Source organism: Sorex fumeus, unplaced genomic scaffold (genome assembly GCF_029834395.1).
Source record: "Sorex fumeus unplaced genomic scaffold, SorFum_2.1 ptg000008l, whole genome shotgun sequence".
Taxonomy (NCBI): Eukaryota; Metazoa; Chordata; class Mammalia; order Eulipotyphla; family Soricidae; genus Sorex; species Sorex fumeus.
Window position 1 is genome coordinate 5,316,748 of NW_026606065.1, and position 14,351 is coordinate 5,331,098.

A 14,351-nucleotide genomic window follows, 5' to 3' on the forward strand; every position below is an offset into this window, starting at 1 on the left:
TCTCACCATTCTACAGGGAACTGATGTCAACAGGGGTTCGGCAGGGTAATACCATTTCACTGAAACTCTTCAGTGCCACCCTTGAGAACGTCATGAAACGACTTGAATGGGAAGGAATGGGAGTGATGATAGACAGCTGGCAACTACACCAACTCCGCTTCGCTGATGACATCGTTCTAATAACACCAAACATGAGCCAAGTGGCACAAATGCTGGTTGACTTCGACCATGAGTGCGGAAAGGTTGGACTGCAGCTGAATCTCACAAGACAATGTTCATGAGAAACGGACTCATTCTTGACATTTCATTCGCTCTCAACAGAATGAACATCTCTGAATGCAACAGTTATGTGTACCTAGGTCGAGAAGTCAACGTGACGAATGACCTGGTACCTGAGTTGCGCAGGAGGAAGAAAGTGGCTTGGAACACCTTCAAGAGTGTTGAAGATATAGCTAAAAGGATGAAGAACCTCTCCCTCTAGGCATATCTCTTTAATTCCACCGTTCTTCCTGCATTAACATACGCCTCAGAGACCTGGGCCCTATGAAAACAGGATGAGAATGCTATTTGGGTCTCCCAAAGAGGAATCGAAAGAGCTGTGCTTGGAGTTTCACGCTTCACTCAAATAAGAGAATCCGGAGTTCTACCTCTGTTGATGGTCAAGAATCAGGGATGCTGTCTTGTTTGCCAAGGCACTGAAAATTAGATGGGCTGGTCACACAATGAGATTTGGAGATGACTGCTGGACTAGAGCCATTGCTGACTGGATTCCACAGGACATCAAAAGATCACATGGCCGCCCACCTATGAGATGGTCAGACTTCTTTGTCAAGACCCTGAATGATTGGTTTGAGGCTCTTTGTGTTCCTGGAGTAAGCAGAGGCCATTGGGCTACACTAGCACATGACAAGGACAAATGGAGATGTTACTGGTACCCACTCGAGCAAATCGATGAGTAATGGGATATCAAGTGATCAAGTGAAGAACTGATAGCAATTTTCGATTTACCTTATGTCAAATCACTTTTAATTGTGCTATTTACATATAATGTAAAGCAAATAAATCTGCATTTGTCAAAAACACACTATTGCTTTTCAACTCTGAAACATACTTCATAGTTGGTCTAATGTTTGGATCATCTTTCTTTGTCTACCTTACTAAACTATAAAAAACAATTATAATTAATGTGCATGGTAGATATACTTACTTTAGCAGCTTTCAAAATGGAGTTAGGAGAATTTAGACCAACAAGCTGGCCCAGAACAAGTTTCATTTCTTCAGTGGTTCCCTTAGCCATCTGTTTACCTATTAAAATATATGCACTCAGTAACACACTGGCAATAAGAAAAATGTACGTTCACGTATAAAAACGTATTCTGCTTAACAGCACAATATATTCTGCTCTGGCATTCTTCTTTTTTTCTTTTTTGCTTTTAGGTTCACACCCGGCGATAAACACAGGGGTTAGTTACTCCTGGCTCTGCAATCAGGAATTACCCCTGGCGGTGCTCAGGGGACCTATATGGGATGCTGGGAATCGAACCCGGGTTGGCCGCGTACAAGGCAAACACCCTACCCTCTGTGCTATTGCTCCAGCCCCTGCTCTGGCATTCTTGTAATCACTGATAATAGACCATAATGTCATTAGTAAAGAAAGGTGATAGAACTTAGCATTTAGTTGAGAAAGAAACTCTATGAAGGTGTCATGCTAGAGAAGGGTAGCCTTTTCAGATACTGAGTTTTGTTAGTTTTAAAGCTTGTCGATATTAGTAATCTGGTAATAAACTAATTTTTAAAAAATAAGTACCTGGATGAGTTTGAATCTGAACATATGGATGAGCCAGAAGTTCAGGAATGGATATCCTCAGTTTAGGGTCTCTTATTAAACAACACTATAAAAATAAAGGCAAATTTTTAAAAACAGAGAGAGTGGTTTTATATTATTCTGGTAAAGTGTTTTTTCCCCCGATTGTACCATAATACAGAAATTAATTTAAGACCACTCAGAAATGACAAGATTGCTTCACAGGTTATTCTGCAAGGCATCCAACTATCCATTAGTTTCAAAACACCTTCAAAGTGAATTTACAGTATCTTGAAAAGCTAACTTAGTCATCATTCCTTTTTGTTTTTATTTGATGTGGTGCTAGGAAATCAAACCCAGGGCCTCATACATGCAAGACCATGTGTTCTACAACTGACAGCCATGTAATTTCAATCTTGTTAATGTCAGCTGTTTATTTTAATCAAACAGTTAAGTACAAGAAACCTTCTTCTACATCCATGTCCTATGAATATTACCTTTAACACATCCTGAAGATCTTTCTCTGGAATATCAGGAAATTCAATTTCATGATTAGGATCAATTATAGCATGTAACTTAGAAATCTGATTAATTATATGCTGAAATGGTGTTTTCCCATAAGTCATATAATACAAAATGCATCCTAAGGACCAAACGTCACTTTTAGGGCTTATCTAGGTAAAAGAAAACAAACAAACAAACAAAAAAACAACATTGTTTTAATCTTAACACAAAAATCGAACATTTAATAACACATACCCTAATACTAACAAACATTCACTGTCACTGTCACCGTCCTCCTGCTGTTCATCGATTTGCTTGAGCGGCCCCAGTAACATCTCCATTGTGAAACTTGCTACTGTGTTTGGCATACTGAATACGTCATGGGTAGCTAGCCAGGCTTTCCGCGAGGGGTGGAGGAATCGAACCTGGGTCAGCCGGGTCGGCCGCGTGCAAGGCAAATGCCCCGCCTGCTGTGCTATCGCTCCAGCCCACTAAAAACCACACATCACTTCCAAGTGCTGCTCGGGTGAAAGGTTAGCTTAGAAACCCAAGGCATGATGAGGGGCAAAATGGACACAAAAAGGGGAGTCAATAAGACTCATATAAAATTCCCTGACATAGTGAAATTAGCAGCCAGAGGTAACTCAGGAAAAATTCCTTAGGAGCTGTCCTTTAAAATGTAGAATTCGGGGTGAGAGAGAGAGTACAGGAATCAAAGCACCTGCCTTTCACGAGGCCACCCTTAGTTTGTTCCCTGTACCGCATGTGGTTGGTTCCCTGACGAATGGCCCATGATTCATGAGCACAAGGACAGAAGTAAACTCTAAGCACTGCTGGATGTGACCCAGAAGCCAAAATCAAACAAAAAGAACTCAAAAATTTATGAATGATAAGTATAACATCACAATGAGAAGAAACAAAGACTACAAAGTCTACAACAAATATTACTTAAGGTGTGAAAGTGAGAGCTAATTTCTTTTTATTCTTTAACTTTAAAACAAAGAAAAATCATCTGAGATGCATTTCTAGACATCACTGCATTAAAAGCAAAATATTTGGGGAGGGAAAGGTGAGGAATTTTGGTCCACAGTCAATGGTGCTCAATAAGAGTATAATATTAGTGACATTTTCACATCAACAAGGGATAAATCCATTATAATCTGTTTAGGAAGGCAAAATCTTAGCACAAAAGACAGAGCCCTTGTGTAAGGCTACATCCCCGGAACCACATGTACTGTTCAACCCTCACTCTACCCCTAGGAATAGAGCAAATTTTTTTAAAAGTTTATTTCCTACTGATAGATGGGATATAAATAACCTTACAGTACCTTTGATTTGGATTTCCCATTCTCTCTCGAAGACATATCTCTGATTGCTTCTGGTGGCATATAATTAACTGTACCAACCTATTTCCAAATAACAGAAGACACAAATCGCTGAACAAAACAAATCAATGAAAATGCCTCATTTTGCTTTTTGAATTTTAAAGTCATACACGCCAGATTCTTGGAAAAGGATAAGTTCAGATGTCACACATTAATAAGAAATTAAATTACATGACACAATTTTATGGTTTTGTTTCAGGGCCACACCTGCAGTGCTCAGGGCTAACTCCTGGCTCTATGATCGGGGATCATGCCTGGTGGGCCTGGGGGGGCCATACGGGGTGCCCAGGATCTAACCCAGGTGGACCACATCAAGGCAAACTCCCTACCCACTGTGCTATTGCACTGGCCACCAGCAATATAATTCTTTTCATACTTCAGAAAAATCAATTAGGTTCTTAATAAAAAAATTTCACTATGCTCAAAATGCTGGCTTTTTGGTTGATTATAATGGGCAATTATCATAAAACTGTTCATTCTAAAGTTGTACTAATGGTCATATTTTTTGAAAGAGACAATCAATTATATGCTAGAATTGACCCAGAATATTTTTAAATCAACCAACCAGCCAGAAATCTAGTTTTTTCTCTGAATACTCACTGGAGCCACATCCAACTAAACATGAAATAGTTACCTAAAAAGCATGGTATATTTTCCACAAAGGAATGATGCCATTCTTACAATGTAGTAATTTTAATCTAAAATACAAGGTTTTACTTTCAAACATGGAATAACTGTACTTAAGGTCTTTGCCACAGAAGTTATATTCAAACCGGTTTACAAAAACATGTTCAGTCATGTTTAAGATGAAGAGAAGTAACTGTCAAATAAGACTGCCTGAACAGCACATTGTTTATCTATTCCTAAAAAATCTACTTTTATTAATAGCATTAAGGCAGAGCCACATAAAACCTCGATATACATGAAATACAGCTCTTAGTATGGAGCAGAATTGTTTCTAGTTATTCTCATCTACTCAATTTCTGAGGGACAGCTTCATGAGGCTTGCTATTATGTACCTATACAAAAATTCACTGACTACAAAGCTTATTTTGCATTTCCAACATAAAGACCCACTTTAAGAATTTTTTCCCCCTCCAGTCAGCATGATACTCTCCAAGTATACCCAGGATAGACAAATCTCATGATCTCACTTTTCCTAACAGCTGTGCAGTATTCCGTTGTGTAGATGTACCATAGTTTCTACACCTATATGTCTGTTCTCAAGCACTCGGGTTGTTTCCAGATTCTGGTTATTGTGTAGAGTGCTGCAACGAACATAGAAGTACAGGTGGTATTTCTGCTGTGTGTTTTGGACCCCCCCAGAGTCTATTCCTGGAAGTGATAAGGCTGGGTCGAATGGCAGCTCAATTTCTAGTTTTTCGAGGAATGTCCATATTGTTTTCTAAAAAGGCTGGACCAACTGGCATTCCCACCAGCAGTGAATGTGGGTCCTGTATCATGCGAAGTGAAATGAGTCAGAAGGAAAGGGACAGATATAGAAAGAAAGTATTCACTTGTGGGATTAAAAACCAGAACCAAACAAAACAGTCTGAAACTAATATCCAAGACCAGGAAAACGGGCCAGGAAGACTGGTCAATGGTGGTCAATGGTGTGGAAGATGGAGGGTAGTTAAGACAAAGGAAGGTCCAGTATGACAATACTAATTGGCAATGATCACTCTGGACAGGAACTGAGTGTTAAAAGCAGGCCAAGGGATGTAGATGATAATCTTTCAGTATCTGCATCACAAACTATAATGCCTAAAATGAGAGAAAGAGAGAAAAAGAAGAGCGGTGCCTGCAATACAGACAAGCTGGGGTGAGGGAGGAGTGGCTTAAGGCGGGGGGGGAGGGGGGGAGGGAAACTGGGATGCTGGTACTGGGAAATCACACTGTGGAGGGAGGCGTGTTGGAACAATGTATGACTGAAACTCAATCATGAACAATTTTGTAACGATCTATCTCACGGCGATTCAAAAAAAATTAAAATTAAAAAGTTTTTTTTTTTTTTTTTTTTTTAGCGGCAAGTAATTGGAAAATCTTACTTCTTTGGAATCTCTATTTCAGACAATGAGAAGCTTACAACTATAATTCCCTCTTTGGTTGCTACCAAAAATTCCAGAGACAAAGTTTCAGACCATTACTAAGACTTCCCAGGCAGAATTACAACATTTCCACCTTAATTATAGAAAAATAACTGAATATTATATTGGTTTTCTATACTAAATTATATAAATCATAATTTTGAGGTTTTCATAGAACAGTATCTATTCTTATAAAAGGGTCTCAAATCCTTGGGGCCAGAGCAATAGTACAGTGGGTAGGGCATTTGCCTTGCACACCGCTGACCTGGGTTCAATCCCAGCATCCCATATGGTCCTCCAAGCACCTCAAGGAGATTCTTGAGTTCAGAGTCAGCAGTTACCCCTTAGCAAGGCTGGTTGTGATCCTCCCCCCGTAAAAAGGGTCTCAAATCCTTTCAAGAATGGGAGAGGTAAAAATTAAATCCCCCATTAACAAAATAGTATTTCATAGTTGAAAAGGAACTGAACTCTACTATGCAGTAACCAACCACACAGTAGAGTAAAAGGGAAGTCTTACCTGAGAGTCTTTAACAATACTCGTTGTATCTGGTTGCATTTGATTTGCAATCCCAAAATCAATTAGTTTTAGCATTCCATCAACTATCAGAAAGTTGGCAGGTTTCAGGTCACTGTGAACAATGCCTTCAAAACACAAATCCACTATAATATTAGACAAAATAAAACATTCCAGGGACAACTAGTTTTACAAAAGCTGATTCCTTTCCAATAAAATTATTCATTTAAAATATATTCTGCAAACAAAGAATACTGTTAAGTGCCAGACAGTATTCTAAGTTTGTTGCTTACAGGGGATCCTTTAGTCCTCATACCACTGCCAAGGAAACTAATCTCATCATTACCGTTTTTAAATAAAGAAACTTTAGGGTCAAGACTTTAGGAATTTGTTAAATTATTTAGCATCTGCCTTTGGGGCAGGCTTGGGTGGTTGATGGGAAAATTTGAAATAATTGGTGATGGGAAGGTGTAATGGTGGTGGGACTGGTGTTGAAATATTGAATGTTGATAAATTATTGTGAGCAACTTTATGAAGATAAAATAAAAAAAAAAAAGAACTTAGTAACTCAAGATCACATGGCGGATGTGAGAGAATCATAGGATCTGTGACAGTATCCTGGGTCCTGATGCTGTTTGACCCGAGATTGGCAACACACAAGGCAAGAGTCTTAGCCCCTGTATTTTCTATGGTCCTAAAATTTATGTTCTCTGTGAACCATCATGCACGATACAGCCTTGCAAATTACACTTTAGACCCTTCTGCTCTGACAACACCCACCCCTATGGCCCTGATCTTGATCCCTAATGAACAGTCATTTACCTTACAAGAAGGGAGACATGAGGAAACAATATCTAGTACAGTTACTCCCTCTCTCTCAAGAAAGGGAAGGAACAAGGGAGGCAGAAACAGCCGAAAGGACTGCCGTGCATGGGACACATGAGGAAGGTGCTGGGGTGGAATCCTCAGCACCACTGGGAGCGACTCTGAAGCACTGCATCAGGCCCCCAAAACAGGTATAAACAACAACAACACAAAGAGAGCGAAAGGAGAAAAAAGCTAATAGAGATGAACCCTAAAAAGAATCGATTCCATTAAAAAAAAAAGGGAAGAAAATACAGCAAATAGATAAAAAACTAAAACCAAAACTAACTCCTACACCATGCACACAACTCAAAATAAATGCCCAAAGTCAATATCCCAAATTCTAGGATATCTGAATTCTGAAAACTCAGCTCTGCTATAATCCAAGGGTTTGGTGATTCAGGATTATGGGTGAGAAAATTACAGTTTCGCTAAGTTATGGACGCACCATAATATGAAGAACATGAATTCATGCCCTATAGCCTTCAGTTAATTGAATTCTAAATAAATGACTTTGTTCTTTCATCTATACTCGTGGGGCCGAAGAGAGGGTACAACAGGCAGGATATTTGTCTTATATGCAGCTGACCTGGGTTGGAAACACAGGTACCACATGTGGTTCCCAAGAGTTCTGCCAGGAGTAAGCCCTGAGGACTGCTAGGTATAACCCCCAAACCAAATAGAAGTAAGCAAATAAAACTACCAAATATTTAGCTTATCCAATTGAAGGTCAATAGGCAATGCCTTAAAATCTTAACAAATATTTTAATTTCACCTAAGGAGATATAATTTTTTATTTTATTTTTTGGTTTTGGGGCAATGCCTGGCTGTCTTCAGGCCTTATTCCTGGCTCTGCACTCGGGGGTTACTCCTAGCGGGACTCAAGGTGCCAGGTGCCAGGGACAGAATCCTGTTTGGCCACATAAAAGATAAGCTCCTTACGGCTGTAATATTGTTCTACCACTGACATAAAAAGGTAAAGGTAAAGGCCCTCCCGTTGATCGTCGATTTGCTCGAGCGGGCCCAGTAGCGTCTCCATTGGAGACTTTGTTGTTACTGTGTTTGGCATATCGAATACTCTCGGTAGCTTGCCGGGCTCTCCGAGAGGGGCGGAGGAATCGAACTCGGGTCGGCCATGTTGGCCGCTAAAGAGATTTAAAAATACCATGCTGATGAATAGTGTGAACTGCTTCCAACATATTTTTCCAGTAACTTTTACGTTCCCATGGATCAACGGACTTCTTCTTTTTAAGCCAACTATTAAGATCAATATTTCCACACTCCATTACCATGTAGATATATTGGTCCGTGATTTCACTGGAATAAGAAAGAATAACAGGAAAAACAAAAATCAGTTTGACTATTTGACTGTAATTTGATTATAAAACATCTGAAGAAATGTAACAAGAAAGAGTTGTTTATAAACAAAAATATTCTTACTAATCATAAAGCCGAATGATTTTATCACTGTGTTGTTGCAGTTTATTCAAATAGGCAATTTCATTCCGGTAACTCTCAATGGTTTGGTTATCTGCTTCTTCTAAGTTTACATACTTTATAGCATGTATCTGTTTCTTCTCATTCAACACCTGAAACACCTACAGAGTGAAACAGCAGAAAGTTTAGAAGTCACTGCTTAGGAGTGGTGGGGACATACATCAGATGAGGGGTTGATATCCAACAGCTAAAAAGCACTCACAAAACTCAGCAACAAAAATATCCAAAGACAGCCCTCCCCATGTATAAGTAGGGTAAGGAGATGAACAGGAACTTCCCCAAAGAAGACAGACTGTTGGCCAACAGGAATATGAAAAAGTGCTCATCACCACTCATGACTAGGGAAATGCAAATCAAAACAAGAATCATTCCACACCTGTGACAATGGCACATATCCAGTCGTTTGGAAACAGCTAGTGTTGACAAAGTTGTGGTGAGAAATGAACCCTCATCCAGTGCTGGTGGGTATGTCCTCTGGATAAGCTTTTATGAAAAGCAATAGAGTTCTATGTAACATTTAAGAATAGAAATACCAAACATTCCAGCAGAGTGCTACATGTCATCTATCCCCAAAACCCAACAACATTGACCCAAAAGGATATATGTACACATATGTACACATGTTCATCGCCAAACTTAATGCAATAGTCAAGACAAGTGGATCAGGAAGGAAGTCAAGGATGAAATCAAAAGATATCTGGAAACAAATGAAAACAAGACACAAGCTACCAGAACCGATGGGATGCAGCTAAAGCCATTTTAAGGGGAAAATTTATTCTTCTGCAAGCATTTCTCAGGAAGGAAGAAAGGGCCCACATAAACAGCGTGACTTCACAGTTCAAGATCTTAGAAAAGGAGGGGGTATGGTGCCGCCAGCAGGTCAATCTGTACCTGTGAGGCGAGTGCATCAGCAGCCTGATGGCAATGTCAAACTTTCAGATACCCCAAAATTGCTGCTGTGCCTTTGGCCAGACCCCAAAAACTTGGGGCAAAGTTTACCGAGAAAGTAAACAGTCAAAAGTTAGGTATGTGGGAGACACACCCACAAACCACCTCCGGCTCAGCTATATAATTGGAGGCACGGCCTCGCTGGTTCCTGATCGAACTGCTTAAAGGCCTTGATTCCATAGACTCAGAAACAAATCTCGAAACCCAACAGCTTTTGGCTTTTTTTACCGGCGTGTGGCCACCCCAGGTGGGAACCGATTTTGTGCCTTGGTTTGTTGCCCTGGCGGCCCGGTGGCCGACATCCTCCAGAGGCCACTGGACAGTCAGGTTTGGGCCCACAGTGATGAGACATGTGGGGCATTACGGGATGGGGGTGGAGCCGGCATGGCCTCTCTGGTTCCTGATCGAACTGCTTAACAGTCATGATCCCAGAGACTCAGAAACAAATCTCAAAACCCAGCGGCTTTTGGCAGAAATGCATCTGGACCACGCAGTAGGTTACAGGCACTGGGCCATCCCAGGTGGGAATAGGTTTCGTGCCTTGGCCTGTTCCCCCTGGCGGCCTGGTGGCCGCCATCCTCCAGACGCCACTGGACAGTCAGGTTTGGGGCCAGACACATGGGGCCTCAAGGGATGGGGGTGAAGGCAGCCCTTTCCTCCCCATCTTAGAGACCCTGATTCGCCCCCATGACAGCCTCTCTGGCCCCTGATCAAGTCATTTAATGGCCATGATCCCAGAGACTCAGAAACAAATCGCAGAACCCAGAGGCTTTTGGCAGAAATGCACCTGGACTGCATACAAGGTGGCAGCCGGCTCAGTGCTTATTGGAAAGCCAGGTATGAGCTGGCAGTGATGGGGCAACTGCAGTCTCATAGGAAGGGGGGCGGTACCGGCTTGGCATTCATGCCCTACCGAGGTCACGAGTTGCCCCCCACGAGTGGCTCTCTGGCACAGCTATGGTTCCATAAGCAAAAGGACTTAATCCAGAGCCCTGAAGCTTGCAGCAGAAAAAGGAATGGACCATGCATTAAACTATGGTGCCATGCCTCCCGAGGAGGGAAAGGGTGTTGCTCCCTTCCGCCTCTCCCGCCACCCCCGGCCCCGGCAGCAAGGTAGCCGCCACCTCAGAGTGTACTGGAAAGCCAGGTATAAGCCGTCGGTGATGGGGCAACTGCAGTCTCATGGGAAGGAGGGTGGTACCGGCATGTCCTTCACACCCTACCGAGGTCATGAGTTGTCCCCCACAAGCGGCTCTCTGGCACGGCCATGGCTCCAGAAGCAAAAGGACTTAGTCCAGAGCCCAGCAGCTTGCAGAAGAAAAGTGAATGGATCATGCGTTAAACTATGGTGCCATGCCTCCCCAGGAGGGAAAGGGTGTTGCTCCCTTCCGCCTTTTTTCTCCCCTGGCAGCAAGGTGGCCGCCGCCTCAGAGCTTATAGGAAAGCCAGGTACGAGCTGGCGGTGATGGGGCAACTGCAGTCTCATGGGAAGGGGGGCAGTACCGGCACATCCTTCACGCCCTACCGAGGTCATGAGTAAGCCCCCACGAGCGGCTCTCCGGCACGGCCATAACACCAGACACACAGAAACCAATGTCGTAATTATCTGGCTCTTTGCAGAAATCCAAAATCGTGGCCGCGTGACATTATATGATTCTCATAACCAGTTATAGAAAACAAAATATTTCACAATGCCTTTTCAGCAATTCTGATTGCTTGGGGGAAAATTCTAAACAATAATGGTGCATCTTTTGTCAAAATAGTGAATGTAATCAATGTAGAGAAGAGTTAAATGGAAATCATCTGCCTCACAGGCATTGGGAGGGGTGGGAGGGGGGTATACTGGGGTTCTTGGTGGTGAAAAATGAGTACTGGTGAAGGGAAAGGTGTTTGATCATTGTATGACCGAGACTTAAACCTTAAAGCTTAGTAACTTATCCCACAGTGACTCAATAAATAAATATAAAAAGAAAAAAAATTTAAAAAAAAAAAGATCCTAGAAAAGGACCAACAAAAGGAGCCCAAATCAGGCAGAAAGTGATCATAAAACTTAGAGCAGAAATCAACGACATGGAAACCAAAAACACAACCTGAAAGATCAATGAAACCAAGAGCCTGTTCTTCGAGAATATAAACAAGATAAACCACTAGCAAGACTCACAAAGGAGAGACAGAACCCTAATAAACCGAATCAGAAATGAGAAGGGGGATATCACAACAGAAATCAAAGAAATTCAAAAGATAATCAGAGACTACTTTGAATGTCTGGATGCCACGAAAGAAGAGAACCTAGAAGAAATAGATAAATCCTGGATTCCTATAATCTCCCAAGGCTGAATCAATAAGATTAAGTACCTGAATATTTAACATCAAGGAAATTGAAACTGTAATCAAAAGGCTTCCCAAAAACAAAAGCCCAGGTTCAGGTCACTAGTAAATTTTTCTGAACAATTAAAGAGGACCTATTGTCAGGTCTTCTCAAGCTTTTCTAGAAAATTGAAGAAACAAAAACTCTACCAAACAGTTTCTATGAAGCCCATATCTCTCTAATACCAAAAGGAAACAAAGACACCACAAAAAAAAAAAAAAAAGAAACTACAGGCAGATATCCCTGATGAACACGGATGCGAAGATTCTCAACAAAATACTAGCAAATAGAATTCAGCTATCATCAAAAAGATCATACACCATGACCAAATGGGATTCATTCGGGGGATGCAAGGATGGTTTAACATTTGGAAATCGATCAACATAATCAATCATATCAACAAAAGAAAATATAAAAACCATATGATCATATCAATAGATGCAGAGAAAGCATTTGACAAGATCCAGCACCCGTTTATGAAAAAAAAAAAAAAACCCTCGCCAAAAAGGGTATACAGGGGACTTTCCTCAATATAGTTAAAGCCATCTACCACAAACCTACAGCAAGCATCACCCTCACGGGGGAAAAACTGAGAGCCTTCCCTCTAACATCGGGGACGAGACAAGGATGCCCATTCTCTCCACTGTTGTTCAGTATGTACTGGAAGTACTTGCAATAGCGATTAGGCAAGAAAAAGATATTAAGGGCATTCAGGTAGGAAAGGAAGAAATCAACTCCCACTATTCACAGACGATACAATACTATCCTTAGAGAACCCTAAAGCCTCTATCAAGAAACTCCTAGAAACAATAGACTTGTATAGTAAAGTGGCAGGCTATAAAATCAATACCCAAAAGTCCATGGCTTTCCTATACACAAATAGTGAGAGAGAAGAAAATGACATGAAAAGAACAATCCCGTTCACAATTGAGCTTCAGAAAATCAAGTACCTAGGAATCAGCTTAACTAAGGACGTAAAGGACCTGTACAAAGAAAACTACAAAACGCTACTTCAGGAACTAAAAGAGGACACAAGGAAATGGAAAGATATCCCCTGCTCATGGATTGGGAGAATTAACACTGTCAAAATGCAATACTTCCCAAAGCATTGTACAAATTCAATGCAATCCCTATAACGATACTCATGACATTCTTCAAAGAGATGGAGCAAACATTCCTGAAATTCATATGGAACAATAAGCCCCCACGAATAGCTAAAGCAATTCTTGGGGAAAAGAAAATGGGAGGAATCAACCTCCCTAACTACAAACTCTACTACAAAGCAGTAATAATTAAAACAGCATGGTACTGGAACAAAGGCAGAGCCACAGACCAATGGAACAGGGCTGAATACACTGACATCTCCCCTCAATCATATGATCATCTAATCTTTGCAAGAAAGGTGCAAGAAATGTGAAGTGGAGTAAGGAAAGCCTCTTTAACAAATGGTGCTGGCAAAACTGGATGGCTACATGCAAAAAAATGAGCTCAGAACTCTGCCTAACACCATGTACAAAAGTAAGATCAAAACGGATTAAAGACCTCAACATCAGACCAGAAACCATAAGGTACATTGAAGATAAAGTTGGCAAAACCCTCCATGACATTGAAGCTAATGGTATCTTCAAAGATGCCACGCCACTGGCCGAGCAAGTGAAAACAGAGATAGATAAATGGGACTATCTTAAACTAAGAAGCTTCTACACCTCCAAAGAAACAGTGACCAAAATACAAAGACAGTCTACAGAATGGCAAAGGATATTCGCCCAATACACATCCCAAAAGGGGTTGAGATCCAGGATATACAAAGTACTGATGGAACTCCACAAGAAAACATCCAATCCCATATAAAAATGGGGCGACGAAATGAACAGAAACTTTCTCAAAGAAGAAATCCGAATGGCTAAAAGGCACATGAGAAAATCCTCTACATCACTAATCATCAGGGAGATTCAGATCAAAACAACAATGAGATATCATTTCACACCACAGAGACTGGCCCACATCCACAAGAACAAAAGCAACCGGTGCTGGTGTGGATGTGGCGAGAAAGAGACCCTCCTCCATTACTGGTGGGAGTGCTGACTGGTTCAGCCCTTTTGGAGAACAGTATTCTCCAAAAATTAGAAATTGAGCTCCCATTTGACCCAGCAATACCACTCCTGGGAATATACCCCGGAGAGGCAAAAAATCATAGTTGAAGTGACATCTGCACTTGTTTTTTGATTGCAGCACTGTTCACAATAGCCAGAATCTGGAAAAAACCTGAGTGCCCAAGAACAGTTGACTGGTTAAAGAACCTTTGGTACATCTACACAATGGAGTACTATGCAGCTGTTAGAAAGGATGAAGTCATGAAATTTATATACAAGTGGTACAA

General features: G+C 41.3%; 2 protein-coding genes across 2 annotated transcripts in view; both read right to left on the minus strand.

The window, feature by feature from the left end:
* Window positions 1–14,351, minus strand: part of BCKDHB (branched chain keto acid dehydrogenase E1 subunit beta) — a 426,555-nt gene that overhangs the window by 308,330 nt on the left and 103,874 nt on the right. The window lies entirely within an intron of this gene.
* Window positions 1–14,351, minus strand: part of TTK (TTK protein kinase) — a 50,132-nt gene that overhangs the window by 4,914 nt on the left and 30,867 nt on the right. Inside the window, exons 14-20 of the mRNA XM_056109680.1 lie at window positions 8,599–8,756; window positions 8,324–8,475; window positions 6,298–6,422; window positions 3,637–3,714; window positions 2,302–2,478; window positions 1,808–1,892; window positions 1,208–1,305 (exon numbers count right to left, since the gene is read on the minus strand). Of these exons, the coding sequence (XP_055965655.1) occupies window positions 1,208–1,305; window positions 1,808–1,892; window positions 2,302–2,478; window positions 3,637–3,714; window positions 6,298–6,422; window positions 8,324–8,475; window positions 8,599–8,756 (873 nt within the window). The remainder of the gene's footprint in view (window positions 1–1,207; window positions 1,306–1,807; window positions 1,893–2,301; window positions 2,479–3,636; window positions 3,715–6,297; window positions 6,423–8,323; window positions 8,476–8,598; window positions 8,757–14,351) is intronic.